This window comes from Sus scrofa, chromosome 7 (genome assembly GCF_054392235.1).
Source record: "Sus scrofa isolate SSC_HxYL_T2T_F1_AM1 chromosome 7, Sscrofa_HxYL_maternal_Yorkshire_Landrace_v2.0, whole genome shotgun sequence".
Classification (NCBI taxonomy): domain Eukaryota; kingdom Metazoa; phylum Chordata; class Mammalia; order Artiodactyla; family Suidae; genus Sus; species Sus scrofa.
Window position 1 is genome coordinate 67,895,529 of NC_139389.1, and position 17,335 is coordinate 67,912,863.

At 53.1% G+C, this 17,335-nt stretch overlaps 3 protein-coding genes across 24 annotated transcripts in view; 1 reads left to right on the forward strand and 2 right to left on the reverse strand.

The window, feature by feature from the left end:
• CCDC33 (coiled-coil domain containing 33) overlaps positions 1 to 3,113 on the reverse strand; it is a 118,816-nt gene extending 115,703 nt beyond the window's left edge. For all 8 annotated transcript variants that reach the window (XM_084968739.1, XM_084968736.1, XM_084968735.1 and 5 more), the window contains exons 1-2: positions 2,250 to 3,113; positions 1,803 to 1,931 (exon numbers count right to left, since the gene is read on the reverse strand). In XM_084968739.1, the coding sequence (XP_084824865.1) occupies positions 1,803 to 1,931; positions 2,250 to 2,762 (642 nt within the window). In that variant the 5' untranslated portion in view covers positions 2,763 to 3,113. The remainder of the gene's footprint in view (positions 1 to 1,802; positions 1,932 to 2,249) is intronic.
• Positions 1 to 17,335, reverse strand: part of ARID3B (AT-rich interaction domain 3B) — a 491,508-nt gene that overhangs the window by 396,877 nt on the left and 77,296 nt on the right. The gene's annotated exons all lie outside the window — the stretch shown is intronic.
• The window catches only part of STRA6 (signaling receptor and transporter of retinol STRA6), a 32,336-nt gene continuing 23,780 nt past the window's right edge, over positions 8,780 to 17,335 (forward strand). For 2 of the 14 annotated variants that reach the window (XM_084968785.1, XM_084968776.1), the window contains exons 1-2: positions 11,793 to 12,028; positions 15,023 to 15,186. The gene's annotated coding sequence lies outside the window, so the exon portion shown is untranslated. Of the gene's footprint in view, positions 9,009 to 11,792; positions 12,060 to 13,679; positions 15,187 to 17,335 lie in introns of those variants that run through there. The other 12 variants (XM_084968788.1, XM_084968782.1, XM_084968784.1 and 9 more) reach the window with 9 other exon arrangements.

A 17,335-nucleotide genomic window follows, 5' to 3' on the forward strand; every position in this document is an offset into this window, starting at 1 on the left:
CTGGCTTCCTGGCCCTGTTGTCAGGGTTGTGATGGCTAACCCCCCCACCCCCACCCCTGCCACCGCCACCCCTCAGTGAGGAAAGCGATTTTCCTCTCCCTTGAAAGCCATTTTCTTGTCTTGGTAGAGGCAGACATCTGACACTTTAAGAGGGAGAATGGCAGGGAGATGATGGCATTAAATAACAGAAATTAGAGCTGCAGTGAATGGCTCAGCCATCTCACGGTCCCCCTTCCCTGCAGCCATCCCACCCTCCCTCACAGGCATTCAGAGCTGCAGCCTGCAAAGAACTGTCCACGTGGCCCAGGGCTCAGGTGGCAGGGACATGCTGGGACCTAGACAGCAGGGGACCACTTCTTCCTGAGCACTGAGCTTTTTGCATATCTAGTCCTGTAATGAACTGTAGAACAGAGGAGCCAGACCATGAAATCAGGAGGCTTGCAGCCTAAGGGGACAGAATGTCCTGTAAGAACCAGGTATCATCCATCTCACTGACAAAGCTCACCATTGTATCCTCAGCAGCCACACAGAGCTGGGCATACAGTAGGTGGTCAAAAGTATTTGTTGACTGACTGACTGATGAATGAATAAACAGAGGCCAAAGTAGTCTATGTAACAGACTGAGACCTGGGCAAGATAAGGTGGTCCCTGGTCCCTGGTCCATTTATCCAGTTCTCATGGCACATTCTTCCACATCACTCTGCCTAAACCACAGGTCAGATTGTCTTTCTCCGGCACACATCCCTCTGCTGGTCCCCCACAGCCTCCTGAACTGAATATCCACCCAGCTCTTTTGTTACTGTTCCCTGATTCCTTCCACTTTCTCCCATCCATTATTGGTGCTCTCATCACTCTGGGCTCCACTTCAGCCCAGACCAATGCACTGTGGGATGCAGGCACTGCAGGAGACTCAGGCACCTTTGGTTGTTACCTTTCGGTTTCGACCTCAGTTCATTCTGTTGCCAGCCAAACCCATTCCTTCTCCTCAGCCAGCTTATTCTGGTCCCTCCTCCTTGGAATACGCTCCTCAAAGCCCAGAATTGCCATTCCTAAATCTTACCCACCTAGCATGGGGTCTGATAGAGTCCCTTAACAAATGTTTGGCAGATTAATGAATAAATGAGTGAATGAACGAATGATTCATCTCAAACGACCTCTCTTCTGAACACCCTATCCTAGGCTTCAAAATTAGACCTGCACACTCCTTCACCAGAGCCTTCCTTCTAGCTTATGGGACCATATGAATCCTATGTTGTATCAAACTGTTTTCAAGCCAGGTGGCACCTTGAACCCAGGATTTTTCTTTTTTTCTTTTTCTTTTTTCTTTAGGGCCATACTCACGGCAAATGGAGGTTCCCAGGTTAGGGGTCCAAACGGAGCTATAGCTGCCAGCTTACACCACAGCCACAGCAACATCAGATCCAAGCCGCATCTGTGACCTACACCACATCCCATGGCAACGCCAGATTCTTAACCCACTGAGCGAGGCCAGGGATCGAACCCACAACCTCATGGTTCCTAGTCAGCTTCGTTTTTGCTGTGCCAGGACAGGAACTCCCCAGGGTTTTTCTTAGCTTTGGATTCAAAGCTCTATTGTGCATTAAGGTTCCCAGGCAATGTTGTGGGCCTTAAATGGAATCAAGCATCCTTGGGAACAAGCCTCAGTTTCTCCACCTATGAAATGGGCTGTTCACACTACTAGCTTCTACCTATACTGGCTGTGAGGCCCACAAGTACGCTACCTGGTTGCAGAACAAGACCACAACCAGGAACCCTCCTCAGCTTGGACTAGACCCTCTCACCTGGGACTGAGGCTGCCAGGGTCCTGGCTCAGGGCTGAAGCCCTCCCGGCTGTGGTGGGAGCTGGATGGGCTTGAGGGTGGGTGCAGAAAGACTTCCGTCCCCCGATCGCTCCAGGCCTCCCTCGAAACCTGGTGAGAATGTGTGACAGCGAATTTGAGGACTGAAAGGTCTCAGGGGACACTCACCCAGTGGGCAAAGAAACTCCACCGAGTAAGGATTTCTTGCTCTGTGGAGCCTTTATTCCATTTTTCTGTTCTCCCTCACACTGGGACTCCCTGCTCCACCCTCAGAATGCTTGTTCTCACAACCGAAGGAGGCGACCTTAGGGAATTCAGGAGCTCTGCTCACTGAAGGGCTGGGAGACAGCTAGGCTGATCTGAGGCACTGGGGGCGCCTAACTGGGGGAGCAGTGACGCTGGAACCCGACGGGCCCAGGAAACACCCACCTGCAGGCCGGGCAGCTGGGGCTCTGGGCGCAGTGACTTTGGTTCTGGCTGGCTGGCACCCAGAGGCCAGTTGAAGGCAGGAGGCTGCAGGGCCCCGTGCACGTGGAAGGCCACCCTGAAGGCCGGGGCCCCGCCGTGGCGGGCCGTGGGGTCTGGCCCGGAGCAGAACCAGGCTGCTGCAATAGGTCCATGGGGGTTGGTCAGGGCGCGGGTAGATGGGAAGATGGCGTCCCCCAGGACGCGCACAGCGGCCCCTCCTGAGGCCCCGCCCAGCCTCAGCGTCTCCACGCGCAGCCGCGCGACGTGCTGTCCGTCATTCTTGCAGAACCCTGGGTGTGCAGCCTTGGGCTCCGAGGCAGTCCCTGCGGTCTCTCTATGCCTCCGCCGGGGGATGAGGCGGACAGGCAGGCACCTTGAGAAACCCGGGCTGCCTGGCAGTTGAGTGGAAGCCAGGGTTGACTCAGATTTCCCTGTGGATGACTCTCTCTCAGATCCCACCCATGGCTCCCTCATGTGGGGAGCGGAGGGCTCTTAGCCTGTGAGATGGTCCTAGTCACCCGCTGCCCTCCCGGGAAGAGTTCACCTTGACCCTGATCTCTGACCACATGAAGGGCTGGAACTCAGCTTCCCCATTCCCTCACATGCCTTCCTCCAGGAAGATTGTTTGGATGGCCTCGCAGTCTAGGCATGGACATTCTGCTCCAGTTAACTGTTCTCTGGAATTCCTGCCTTTGTACCTGTTGGCTGGAATCTTTTCGAAGGTAGGACCCAGGTCTCCTTCTCTCTGTCTACCCCAGATCCCCACAGTCCAGTGGCTCTAGGCTACTCTAGGATGCCCAGGGGGACTAGCCCCAAACCTGCGGTGTGCTCAGGGCTCACAAAGTCACAAAGCCATTCTTCACCTGTCCTTTTATTTCCTTCTTACCCAACCCTGTGTGACAGGCGTCAGCATCCCCACGTCACACTGAAGGAGGCAGGGGCTCACAGAAGGTCAACATAGCCCAAGTTACACAGGCAGAGCTTTGGGATTCGGTCTAGAACTCTGCCCCTGCCCCTTCTCATCCACCCCGAGGCTCTCTGGAATCCCTGATAGGGGTCACCAGGATTTGCAGGGGCCCTGTCTCTCCCCCAGCACCACCCTTAACTTTATACCTTTAGGCAGAGTAAAGACAAACTTGCTCCTGGTGAGGGTGAGGCTCTGGCCAGGGTCTTGCTGCTCATGACATCAGTGACAGCAGAGCAGGCAGGGAGGGGGTCCCCATCATTCACCTGCAACCGCACCCCAGCCCCAGAGCCGGCCTAGAGGGGGTTCTCAGCTGACAGCCGCAGGGCGTTTCTGCCCTCCTCATTAAACCCACACTCAAGACCTCAAACTCCAGGTCCAGTGTTTTCTCCTCGGTCTTCAGCCTCTGGCTCAGCAGGGATGTAGGGACCCATAGTTTAGGCCCCCCGAAGGCCATGGCCATGTCAGGGACTAACCCCCAGAGCTGCACACTGCCCCCTCCTACCCACAGTCTCTGCCCGGGCCCAGTCCGAAAGTCTACACACTAGGCACTGAGGGCCATACCCCACCTTTCTCTGAGGAGAACCCAGGTAACAGGGCAGGAAGCCAGGCCTGTCCCAGGGAATGAAGGCAGCAATAGATTCCTCCCTATTAGCATTTGTTCATTAAACAAATATTTATTGAGTGTCTACTGTGTGACAGGCACTATTTTAGGCATCCAGAATATAACAATGAACCAAAGACTCCTGCCCTCCTGAAGTTTATCTTCTAGTGTGGGAGAGAGGTAGGAACAAGTAAAAATAAGCACTAAATACAGAAAATAAGTAAATGATGGTATCTGCAAGATGATGATAATTCCTTTCTTTTTTTTTTTTTTTTTTGACTTTTTGCCATTTCTTGGGCAGCTCCCGTGGCATATGGAGGTTCCCAGGCTAGGGGTCTAATCGGAGCTGTAGCTGCCAGCCTATGCCAGAGCCACCGCAACGCGGGATCCGAGCCGCGTCTGCAACCTACACCACAGCTCACGGCAACGCCGGATCGTTAACCCACTGAGCAAGGGCAGGGATCGAACCCGCAACCTCATGGTTCCTAGTCGGATTTGTTAACCACTGCGCCACGACGGGAACTCCAATGATAATTTCTATGGAAAAACTAGAGCAGGGTCAGGGATGAGGGGTACCAGCGTGGGGAGCACATGGGTATGGGATCATCAGGACTTCCCATTTCCAGGAGAGCCTGTCTCCACATGCCTGTTCATTTGCTAGAGTTCATGGTTACATGTGAGTGTGGGGGTACTGTTCCCTGGGAGCATGCCCTTAGCATCTGCTTCTAGAACCAGCTTGTTACCTGATGACTCAAAACCCAGAATATGGGACACTTTATAGAAAGTCTCACTCTCTAAAGCTTCACTTTATAGAGAGCCTAGAGGAGTTCCCGTTGTGGCTCAGCAGTAATGAACCCAAATAGAATCCATGAGGATGTGGGTTTGATCCCTGGCCTTGCTCTGTGGATTAAGGATCCAGCATTGCCACGAGCTGTGGTGTAGGTTGCAGATACAGCTTGGATCCCGTGTTGCTGTGGCTGTGGTGTAGGCCAGCAGGTGCAGCTCCAATTTGACCCCTAGCCTGGGAACTTCCATATGCCGAAGGTTCAGCCCTAAAAAACAAAACAAAACAGAACAAAACAAAAAAAAAGAGAGAGCCTAGAGTTGTCACGCCAAAGAATTGTCAAACATGAACCCATCCTTCTGGCTCCTGGGTGTTGCTGATAACCAGTGAGAGGGGGATTCTGAACACTCCTCAGTAAGAGTCATCTCTACCACCACCACCACCACCACCACCACCACCACCATCTTTCTCATCATTAGCTGGTATCATCGTTATCATTTATGATGCTCTTCATTGAGAAGCTACTGGATAGCAGGCACTTTTCATGGCTCTGTGAGATAGATATAATTACCTTCATCTTACAGATGAAGAATCTGAGGCTGAAAGAATCTCAGATAACATAGCTAGTAAGCAGCAGAGCTGAGATCTGAACCTAGAAATCATAACTCTATCTACAGTTTTCCCCTACTAAATGTGTCTTGGGATTGGCTCAAAGATTTAAATTCATACTATTAAGGACTTCTGTACTTTAAAACTATAGAGGTATAGTTCTGATTTATGGACAGCATAGATTTCATTCAAAAGAGTGCATTTGATGTCACCTTGACTGGAAGGCATCATTTTCAAAAAGGAAAAGATTGGAGTTCCCATCATGGCACAGTGAAAACGAATCCGACTAGGAACCACGAGGTTACAGGTTCAATCCCTGGCCTCGCTCAGTGGGTTAAGGATCCGGCATTGTTGTGGCTGTGGCGTAGGCCAGCAGCTCTAGCTCCAATTAGACCCCTAGCCTGGGAACCCCCATATGCCTCAGGTGTGGCCCTAAAAAGACAAAAAGACAAAAAAACAATAAATAAATAAATAAATAAAAGTGGTCTGAAGATGACATTGGCGAGCCCAGCTAAGGGCTTCCGATATACATGGTAGGCTTCCCTGCAATGATTAAAATTCAGCTTCTTCAGGTCCCTTAAGGAGAAATTGAGCGAGAGGGAGAGGGGGTTTAGAAGACCAAAGTTCTAGTTACCTGATATGCAGGTGAGCTTGGGCAGATCCCTTTCCATCTCTGGGCATCAGTGGCCCCATCTGATGATGGATGGAAGTCAGGTGGATCAGTCTTCTGGATAAACTCTGGCTGTCTAAGACTCTGTGAGTCATTTTGGGGAAGGCCACAGTCTGGCCATTTGGGAAAGAAGGTGGCTGGCAGAGGCTTCCTGGAAAACTTTTCCTCCACAGCTGGGCATGGCCAACCAGCCTGGGCACGGAAGCCATGGTTTGCTTCCACTGGTCTAAGGTCTTGGAGAGCCAGTGATTCAGTAGAAGTGGCTCTCTTCTCTGGCATGTTTGAAGTGACCCTCAGCGATGTTACAAGAAGGGCATCAGTCTCTTCGGCTCTAGGGCAAACCTCTGTGCAATGCACCCAGCCCCGTGCCCCTGCAGAGTGGCCTCATGCTTACTACCATTCTTTATTATTTTGAGCCCCTTCCTCAGTGCTTCCCTTCCCCACTCTGACCTTTTTTCCCTCCCTCCAACTTTCTGCAAAGGACCTGAGGTGACTATGTCAGTGACGGCAAGCTTAGAGGCCCTCTGCATCTGATACCCAACCCTCCCATTTTTAGTGCCCCCCTCTCCCCTACTCAGTCTCTGGGCAAAGCTCATTTTGTGTGTGTGTGTCTGGGGGTGGGGGTGACTGTTTTTTAAATTGTGGTAAAATATGCAACTGATGGTCGTAACCATTTTTGAGTGTGCAAGTTCAGTAGCGTTAAGTATATTTACACTGTTGTGCAACCAAGCTCCAGAACTCTTTTCATCTTGTAAAAACTGAAACTCTACACCATTACACAACATCTCCCGATTTCCCCTCCCTTTGCCCCTGGCAACCACAATTCTACTTTGTGTCTCTATGAATATGACTACTCTAGGCACCTCATATAATTGGAATCACATGGTATTTGTCCTTTGGTGACTGGCTTATTTCACTCAGCATGATGTCCTGGGGAAGGCTTTCGTTTGCCCCAGGCTGGCCCTGCCCTGTCTCCTGTCATCCCCTCCCTATCTTTGCTGGTGCTGTTCATTCTACCCAAACTGCCCAGCCCCACCTGCTGTCACCCAACTCACCTGCTCAGAGTCTGGCTAAAAGCCGCCTCCTCTGGAACCAGGTTGATGACTTTGTCCTCTGCCACTCTGCACATTCCTCTCCCATCTCACATGATGGCTTGTCCACACTCGACTGAACATTCCTTCAGAAATCACATCTGTGTGCCCAGGACAGGGATGGGCAAGGGACATGTGCCTGGGGGGCCATTACAGCCTTCTAGAATGAAAGGAAGGGAAGGAAGAAAGAAAGAAGGAAGGAAAGGAGGGAGGGAGGAAGGAAGGGGTCAACTAATGGACAAACCCAACCCAGCTATTGCTTGTACATCAATGAATAAGGTTTTTTTGTTTGTTTGTTTGGCCAGTTCATCTGGAGTCCATCTGTGAGAAGTGAGGACCATTTTGGGCTTTAAACCTGCACTTGGACTCAGAGACATGTCCTGGTGTCTCAGTGGGCAGGCTGGTGCCCAGGAGGGAGACTGGCAACATGGGTAAGTGGCATTGTAGAAGGCAGTGTTCCTCATACTCAGGCTTCTCTGCACCTGGCCTCAGTTCTGTGGAAAAAGTCTGGACACTTCAGTGAATTTTAGCAGGTCAGGACTGGACAGTACTCCCATTTTACAGATGGAGAAACTGAGCCCAGGAGAGCAGAGCAGGACCAGATCCCGACTGCCTTCCCAGGATTCGCTCCACACCCAGCTGCCTCCTCCATTCAGCTTCATGTGGTTTTCAAAAGTTTTAAATTCCAGGCAGAGGCCTGGCTCTCATAGAAGAAGCCAAGAAGGGGCAGGGTGTGGGGTGAGGAGAGGAGGTGACAGTGCTGGTGTCCAGGCTGCCTTCCGCAGTCCCAGCGTGAAAAGCCTTAATGGGACTCTCAAGCCATCTTTCTTCCCCAGAAGAATGACCATTCAGAGGCCACTGGCTTTGTCTGGAAGAGCCTGGGACTGTAATTAGCCTACCCCCGAGAGCTCCCTTCCTGCTTCCCACAATAGCGCCTTTCAGCCTCCCCTGCTGACAGTCCCCGTGGCTCCTGTGGGCCCTCAGACCTCCATCTCCAAAGGCCCACCTCCGACTCCCCCTCCCATAGCCCCCACCTCTGCTCAGAGCTGAGTCCTCCATCTGAAGGTTCACCGCATCCTCCCAAGGCCTGGGGCTGGGACGGTTAGGCTTCTACACATGGGGAAGGAGAGGCACAGAGAGATCAGTAGGCGAGTGACAGGATGGACCTGGATCTCAGACCTCCTGACTTCCAGGCCAGTGTGATTGTGGGATCATTGCTGCTTCACACTGGGACTTCAGGCCCCAGCCCCTCTCCAGCATCTTCCCCTCCCATAGATAGAACCACCTAAGGCCATCTAATACCCCACACCCTTCAAATCCAGAGGCTCATTGAGTGATGGAATCACAGACTCAGACTGGCAATGTGAAACACAGCAGCCAGTCTCACCATTGCACAGATGGAAAAACTGAGGCCCAGAGCTGGAAAGCGCCTTGTTTGTGGTCACTCAGCTAGTACGTGGTAAAGGCAAAAATTGGAAGAAGCCTAGTTTCTTGACTCCATTGATTGTGATTGTTAGAACTGGGGCCTGGCTACCTTGAAACTCTCCCTTCTGCGTGATAACTGATCCAGTCTCCATGCCTCCGGCCCCATCAGGTGGCATACCCTTCCCTCCTGACCTTTCGCTTCAGGCTCCAGCATAGAACAGTGACAGGAGAGTCTTGGGCCATCCCTGAAGCCCTCCGGCTCTGGCCTTCAGCCAAGCAGATGCTGGGGCTGCACCCGTGATCCCTGGGCTTGCCCTGACAGCCCCCACCACCAGCCTTGGCTCAGAAGGGACAAAGTCCCTGGGGTCGCAGGAGGGAGAGGGCGCTAGCCTCTCTGGCGGCATCAGCAGCGCTGACCTTCCTTTGCCCTCTGCGCCCAGTTGCCCAGCTGCTCCCCCGACTTCAAATTCAAACCCCTGCAAGGGCGTCCAGCCTGCCTGGGGGGTCCTGCAGACTCCGGGGGTTCTGAGACCAGTGCCAGTCCTCCTACAGCAGCAGAGGCCAACAAAGCAGGTGAGTGGGGCAGAGACGGAGCAGGAGCTGGCCAGGGCAGCACCAAGTCAGCACACAACCTGTCTCAAGAAAAGGTACTGCCTAAAACTTTATGAAGAGAGAGAAGCTTCACAGTTAGGCTCAGAGAGAGGGAGACAGAGACACAAGAGAGCAGGAGAGAGAGACAAAAAGGGAAATAGAGGGAGAGCAGAGAGGCAGATCTCGACCAAGAAAGAATGAGGCAGAGACAGAGTTAGAAGGAGGGACAGAAAGAGAGCAGATGGGCCAACTGAGGCAGACAGAGAGAGGGTAGGCTAGAGAGAGATGATAATAGGGATGAAAGAGGAACTGATGGACCAGCACAGACAGGCAGACAGGACGACAGAGAGGCAGAGAGGCAGAGAGAGAGAAAGAAGCCAAGTAAAGAGATTCTGACACACACACCCACCAGTGGGCACAGGTTCTGCGGTGTGCTCATCAGAGTGCTGAGAGGTGGGGCCCAGGCCTGCCACTTAACCAACTCTGGGGGCCTTCACCCAGCCCGAGGACTGGGCCCCAGAGGGTGTCCTCCAGCCACAGAATGGAACAGCATCAAAGTTCTGGGAAGAGAGGTTTCTGGGGAAAGAACCACGTACTCTGCGGGTGCATGTGGGTGGGGCTGGGGTAGAGGATCTCTGACAAAGTTTCTCTTAGCTCCATCACTGCCCCTGGCATTTGTGGCCTCTCTGGTTCTCAGTTTCCTCTGGGATGTGATAGTGAATATGGGTGGTGCAGGGTTCTCTGAGATCTCCTCCAGCTCTAAGATCTGGTCTTTGCTCAGACTCTGTCTTTGCAGCTAACTTACTGCTCTAGCCTATCTAAGTCATGACCTCCACCTCATAGCCCAAGATGGCTGCTTGAGATCCAGCCATTATAAATGCATTTCAACCAATGAAGGAGGGAAGGCTAAAGAAAACGTTTTTCTTTTAAAAAACACCTCCTTGAAAGTTATGCTCAACACTTCTTTTTCCATCGCATTGGCTAATGCTTAGTCTCAGAACTGCATCTAGCTTCAAGAGAGGCTGTGGAATGTGTTGGGGATAGAGTCCATTTCACATAGTTTAGTGATGCCACCATAGCTGCTCCCAGCAGCTTTGATACAGCCATACCGTTTTCCTTTTGCTTACGTTAGATAGATAGTTAGATAGATAGATAGATAGATAGATAGATAGGAAGATAGATATGTAGATAATACATTTAAAATATGTATTTCGAATAAGTGAAAAATCCCCTTTCATTTCTCCAAAGTCATTTCTCCCAAGTGTGACCACTATGAACATTTGCTGTATCTGCCATATTCATTTTTTTTGTGTATTTACACACACATGCACACACACACAAACTTATACCTAGTTTAAAGGAACATACACACATATATGTATTATTTTGCAACTTGCATTCTTGGTTATTTTTATGGGACCCTATATCTTGGAGGTTCAACCACGCCAGTCCACCTCATTCTTTGCAACAGCTGAATGGTACCTTACCAAATAGATTTATCAAAGGTTATTGATAGATATTGGGCTTGTCAAATTTTTATATTACAAATAGGCGTGGGCATCTTCTCTGCATATATACATATCCAAGTGGTCCTTGAGGATAGGTTCCTAAAAATGGCCCAAAGTTGAATTCTCTCCTGGTGTATGGGTTAACCCTTCCTATGAAAATCCTTCTTCTCCATGAGGAAGAGACCGCTTCGGGTCTTGACTTAGACTGAGCCCTCTCCCTCCCTCCCTCCCAGCCACCAGGCAGGCACTGGCCTGGCACCATCCTCACCACTGTGCCCTCCTTTCCAGGGTCTGTCCCATCACGGGAAGCCAGTCTCACATCCTAATGCCGCCTGGGCTGCCCCACCCTTTTGTTGACTCTTCCTCCTTTCTCCTCTGGGTAGGGAGACCCTCTCCTGGTAGCCTTCTCCTGGGAATTTCGGATCCTGCTTCTGGTCCCCACCTTTATCCCTGCCCCCTTCCTTACTACCACAGCACCATGTTTTAGAACCTTCTGAGCCCTTCCTTCCTTCTCCAATCCTGTTTACACCCCTCAGGGGGCACCCCCTCTAGGAGGGAGAGGGGATGGCATGGTGAGCCTGAGCCCAGCTCAGGGACGGGGATCAGCCTTGGGGGTTGTAGGAATGTACTCGGGACAAACAGCAGGCCCCAGAACCCTAGCCTTCTTCTAGAGACAGACCGAGCCATGAGGAGTTGAAGAGAAAGCTCTCTAAGAGAGCATTTGGCTCTCCCCCTGGAATGGACCATACCTGAAATTTGAGCCCCAAAGCTCCATGAAGGTGTGACAAATCCCCCCTTCCTACGGTCAGGGCCCTCAGCCCAGCTGGGCAGCAGCAGGATGCTGATCAGGTTATTAAAAGCTTAGCTGGTGGTTCTCCTCTGGCTCAATTCATCAGGCAATAGCCTCCTGGGAGTGATGGATGGTGACAAATGAAGGTAGGTAGGGGGTTCCTGAGCCCATCCTGGGCCACAGCTGGGGAAACTCAGCCATCAAAGCCCTGTGCAGCCTTCTCCACGAGGTGACTCTGAGGGCCAAGGAGATCAAGTTTCGGCAAATGGTTTGGGGGTGGGAGAGGCTCCGCCAAAGACAAGCTGCCCTGTGTGTTGTGTGGGGCCCCAGCCGGGCTGTGGGCCTGAGCTGGAGAGATGGGGGGTGGGGTGGGCTTCTCTGATCCTGGAATCACAGGCGGGAGGCCTGGGGGGCGGGAGGAGGGGCAGGGCCAGAGCTGGCAGGAAGGAGGGAGCTGCTTTTCTGGGAGGAGGAGATCAAACACCTTTTAAAGCAGGTGCTGGGGCCTCTACTCAGGGCCAACTGCTGAGACCGCACAACAGTCATCCCTCTGGGATCCCAGCCAGAGCTGGTTCTGGCGCTCAGAGAAGGAGGTCCCCGTTGTTGGGGAGCACGTCTGCCTGGAGGGACAGGACTCCTCAGGGTGATCAATAAGAAGAAGGAGGAGATACAGAAGGGAGAAGTCACGAGAACGCCTGGCGGAGGTAGGGCTGGAGCTAAGCCTTTTTGGGCCAGGTAGGATTGGAACAGGTGGGGGAGCAAAGCAAAGACACGCTGGGGAGTTGGGGGGCAGAACATGAACAAAGATGTGGGGCAGGAAGAGGGCAGGAATGGTAGGGTTGAGCAATCCTGAGGCATGAGGTTGGAGACCTGGAGATGGCTTACCTAGGGCACCCCAGAGAGCAAGTGCAAGCTCCGAAAGGCAGGGAGACATCAGAAGAGTCGTGTCTGAGTAGGGCCTGCTGGTGGGCAGGAAATTGACGGAGACCCCTGTCCTGTGGGCAGCAGAGAACAAGGAGAGAGAGCTCAGGAGATCTGCCCAGCAGTGGGTGTGCTCGGTGAGGAAGGAGGGCCGCACAAAGCCTACATCTCAAGGCTAGACCATGGTGGCACCATCCCAGGGAAGATGTGCTGGAAAAGGACAGTCTCCCAAGAGGTGGGAGAATCTTCATGGCCTTTTGGCTAGCCCTCCTCTGAAAGCAGGAGACCCTCTGTAAACATCTTGATGGTCCCAGACTCTCCTGGGTTTTTTGTTTGTTTGTTTTTGTCTTTTTGCCTTTTCTTGGTCCGCTTCCGTGTCATATGGAAGTTCCCAGGCTAGGGGTCAAATCAGAGCTGTAGCCATTGGCCTACGCCAGAGCCACAGCAATGTGGGATCCGAGCCGCGTCTGCGACCTACACCACAGCTCACAGCAACGCCGGATCCTTAACCCACTGGGCAAGGCCAGGGATCAAACCCACAACCTCATGGTTCCTAGTCAGATTCGTTAACCACTGCACCACGATAGGAACTCCCCCAGCCTCTCCTTGACTGCCTCCTCCAATGGGGGGCTCACGACTCTGTGAAACTAAGAAAGCTACCTTTGTCCTGAGTTGAAATCTGCCTGCCTGCCTTCCCTCCTCTGAGTCAGTTCTAGCCTAGCCCTCTGGGAGGGAAGAACACACTGCTCTCCCAGAACAGCTGACTACCCTCCTCCTCACCATTGTCCACACTCATGCCAGAGCAGTCTGGCCTAAATCCCTCATGCTATGATGATGCCATTGGTGAGGGGGCAGGAGAATTCCAAGAAGGAACTGTCAGATGCTGTTTCTGATGCTCCCATATGACAAGAGAGGTAGGGGGTAGAGAGCCATCCCCACTTTCCCCTCATAAGCTTAGCAGCCCACAGCACTGCCTTCCAGCCACTGAATAGGGTGCAGCTCGGTCCGGAGCCAGGGTTAGGCACCTGCATGTGCTGGGGGCAGTTTGGTGCTTGCATGCGAGCACACTGTGTAGATGGGGCAGACCCAGAGCTCACTGGTCCATGTGGGGTTGAACCTGCCTTGGCTGCTTATCCACAGGCTCATGGGGGGCTGGGCTGCACAGGCAGGTGCATCAGCCATCCCATCATTCCTGGACTGAGGCACCCCTTGGCCTTTCTCTGCTGTGATGCTGGGAAATGGGGGTGTTGCTGAGGCGCTGAGGTGTTACTAAGGTTCGAGTGCTGTAGAATTTTGGAGGGGTACAGTACACTCAGAGAGCCATAGGCTGGGATGGGAGGGTGGTGAGGAGTGGGGAGGGGGTGTCTCTGGGCCCTTTGCAACTGCCCACCATGGTTTTGACCATTTTGCCCCAACCTGTGCTTGATTTGCCAGAGTTTGAGGGTCCTTGGAATGTGGCTGCAGTTCTGAGATGTTTTAGATGTTCTGGCATGTTCCTCAGGCTCTGGGGGTGCCTGGGGATGACACGGGAGAGCTTAGGGTGTTCCTAAAATTCTTGGGATACTGCTGAGATTCTAGAGGTGCTCTGGAGGATCTGGGAGTCCTTGCTGGTGTTTCTGAGGTTCTTCCTCAGTCTTTCTGGCCCCCTGTCAACTTCTTTTAAGCTTAGCACTTTGCCCTTTGAGCATTTTGATAACCACAGCCTGCTGAAGGCACACACGTGGGCCTCTGTTCCTGGACGCAAAAATTCCTCAGATTTAATCAACTTGAACAAAAACATGGGGAGGAAGGAAGCCCTCTCCTGAGGCCTTCATGGGCCAGCTCCAGCCTGAGGGGCAGGGCAGGGCAGCTCCTTGCCAGGCCCAGATGGCAGATGGTCTTTGTCTGCTCAGAGCCCAGAAGTTTTTGTAAGCCACCCCCCCACCCCCCACAGTGAGCAGGGCTTTGCCACCCCCCAGTCTGAGCCCCTCGCTGGCCTGGGCTGCTCAGTGGCGTCAGCCCCATCTGAATGTGCCCACATGGCCTCATGAGGGAACAGCCTGGCAGCCCTGACCCCCTGCCCTGCTCTCTCCCTGCCTCTCAAAATTCTCTTTTCAGCTCTCCTGAGACACTTACACCTCACTCTTGTCATCATTACCTATGTGACCTCAGGGCCCTGCTCCAGGCCCCCTCTTCCAGGAAGTCTCCGAGACTACTCAAACCGTCTCCTGCCTCCCCTCTTCTCTCTTCTCTGAGCTTTTACTTGCCTCCCAAGGACCTCCATTCACCAGCCCCTCCTCTCCTGATGACAGCTGCCAGCCTCTGACTCTTCTGGGTGCAAGTTCCCCTGTAAAGCCAACTGCAGGAGGCAGGCCCCGGACTTTGCCACCAGGCCTTTGGAGAAATTCTTCCGGAGCCTGTCATTACCATCTTTCTCCTCTCAATACTTTTCTTTGCCAGCCTTCAGTCTGGCCAGGTGGCATCCTTCCTAACAACTCAGCGGTAGCCTACCATTTCACAGATGTGAGTTCTCCTGGCTTCAGGCTGGGGAGGTACTTTGGGCTCCAGCAGTGGGGTCCTCTTCCCAGCCTGAGCCATGCAGCCACCTAGAATCTGTGGATCTTTGACCCAGCCTGCCTCCCTGTCCTCATTAGAGTGGACGGGGGAGCTGGGGGCCAGGAGGGTGGGTGGAAGACAGTGAGGGAATGTCGGGGCAGTAAGAGCCACTCTCTGTGGCTTTGACCTTCTTACTGAAACCATTGCCTGATGTGCTTGCTCCACATTCCTGGGCTATGAAGTCATTGAGGGCAGGGAGTGGGGGCCTTGGGGAGAGAAGAGCCCACAATCAAAGAATCTCCTGGCTGGATAAGCTGCCCATCCTGGGAGAGAAGCAGGACTGCAACTCAGAGAGGCCAAAGGAATCCCTCAAGGTCACACAGCCAGTCCCAGAGGTCAAACCCAGGTAGGTTGCCTCACCAACCTGACATTTCCCTCTGCCTTATAGAAACCAGCTCTTTCCTTCTGGACCTGCTTCCTCGCATTTCCAGCCTGGCCTTGACAAAGGAAATGGGCACGAACTGCCCTCTCTCCCTGGCGCCCATACCTGGGGAGGGGGGGCGAAGCTCACCCTTTTGTCCCCTCTGCTTAGGGCCTCCCCAGTGAGGAGGGAGATGATACTATGAGCCCTGGCCTATTCCTGAGGGGAGGGATGGTCTCCACTGGCAAGAGTCTTTGGGGGCAGACCAGGCATTAGGTCAGGGAGGGGTATGTTGGGGTTGGGGCTGTGCCTAGACTTAGCTTGGGCCCATCCCTGCCAGGCTGGCTGTAGCCCCTGAGGCCAATGGGCCCCAGGTAGCCTCTTTCCTCGGTGTCCAGGTGGGTACCCTTCTTCCTTCAGGTGTCTGCTCAAGTATCACCTTCTCAGCTGGAACCTTTCCTCACCCATCCTGCCTAAAGTAGTCAACTCCTGTGTGTCTGCCTCTCCTGTCCTATCCCACTTTATTTTCCCTCTCAGCCCATAGGACACACGTTTTATGTCCCTGCTGCCCCCTACCACACGTAAGGTTCCCCAGAGGTACAGGACTTTATCTGTCTTGCTCAGTGCTGTATTCTCAGCATGGAGAACGTGGCCTGGCACATAGCTGCCATGCAGTCAATCTCTGTTGACTGAATGAGGGAATGAATAAACCAGACTGGGGAGGAAGATTCAGACTTCCACCAGGGAAGGGAGCCGTTTCTGACAGGTAGAGTTATTCAGCTATGAACCTCTCTACCTCATAGAGGGAGTGAGTGCCCCGACACAGACTGGATTCCAATTTTTGGAAGGGGAGGCCTAAAATCAGATAAGGAGTTGCTCCCTTAGCTGTGGATCTAAGACTCTTGAGCAGTGAAGGGAATGAGGGCTATGGTGTTGGAGCAGAGGGCTCTGGAAACCCGTCTGGAGAAATAGTAGCCTGCATGGGACAGGCCCATGGAGGGGCGATAGTTACCAGAACAAGCCATGGCTTTGCCAAGCCCCATTGAGAAAGTCCCTTTGGCCCCAGAGCCGTATATTGTGCACCAGGAGAAGGAGGGAGGAGGAGGAGAAGAGGCAGGCTCTGCCCTCAGGAGCTCAGAGCCAGGGCTGAGAGTCAGGATTCACCCCAAATCCCTGGGATGAGAAAGGCAGTGTGGGCTCCTGTGTTGCATCAAATAAAGTTCTGGTTCAGCTCTGAGTCAGCAGATGCTGACATCTCTATAGGCCGGGGCAGGGGTGGGGTTGGGGGGGAGTGGAGACCAGAAGAGCGGCCGTTTGGGAGGGAATAGGAAGAACCAAGGCCAACAGAGCTCTCAGGCCCTCGTGCCAGAAGGCCTTGTGGGCCTGGCTACAGAAGTTGGAGCTTTTAGGACTTTCAGTTCTGTATGTCCCCTCTGAGCCTCACCTATGCTGTTCCCTCTACCGGTAACACTCTTCCTTCCACACTGCCACACCCTCCACCCTCAGCTCACCACTGAAAGGTTTCTTTCTTCAGGAAGCCCCTCCCTCTCATCCTTTTGGACCACATTCAGTTTCCTACTACAAGTCAGGGCACTCTGTGCCTCCCCCTTGAGGTTATTTACCTACTTGTCTGTGCTCCTCCCAAACTGTAGACTATTTCAGGGCCCCAGTGGGTGTTCAATGAATGTCTGTTAAAAGAATAAATGAATGTCTTTTTGAAAAGCTTATTGAACGAATGGCTTTGCTGGTGAGCACCATGGCCTAGGCACCCTGTGGGGTATCAGAGGCTAGGGATCTGCCAAGGGTCGGGGGGGCCCCTCCGACCCCCACCCAGGGATAGGAATCTGAGAGCTACTCTCTGCCTTGTCTGCATCTTGCCATTGCCCACTCACCCCACCTCCACCACCACTACCCCTCCCCCTACGGTTGGGGGCCAAGAAGGGGAGGGAAGCCAGCTAAGGGTGTTGGAGAGGAACCCCCACACCCTGCCTAGACCCTGCCTTCTTCACCCTCACCGTCACCCCATACTCCAGGAGGAACAGGAGACAGGCGGGGTTCTTGCCTGCCCGTGGGTCTGGTTCGTGTTTAAAGGACTAATTTCTGCCTTGTGGGGGTGAGTTATCTCCTTGTGAAA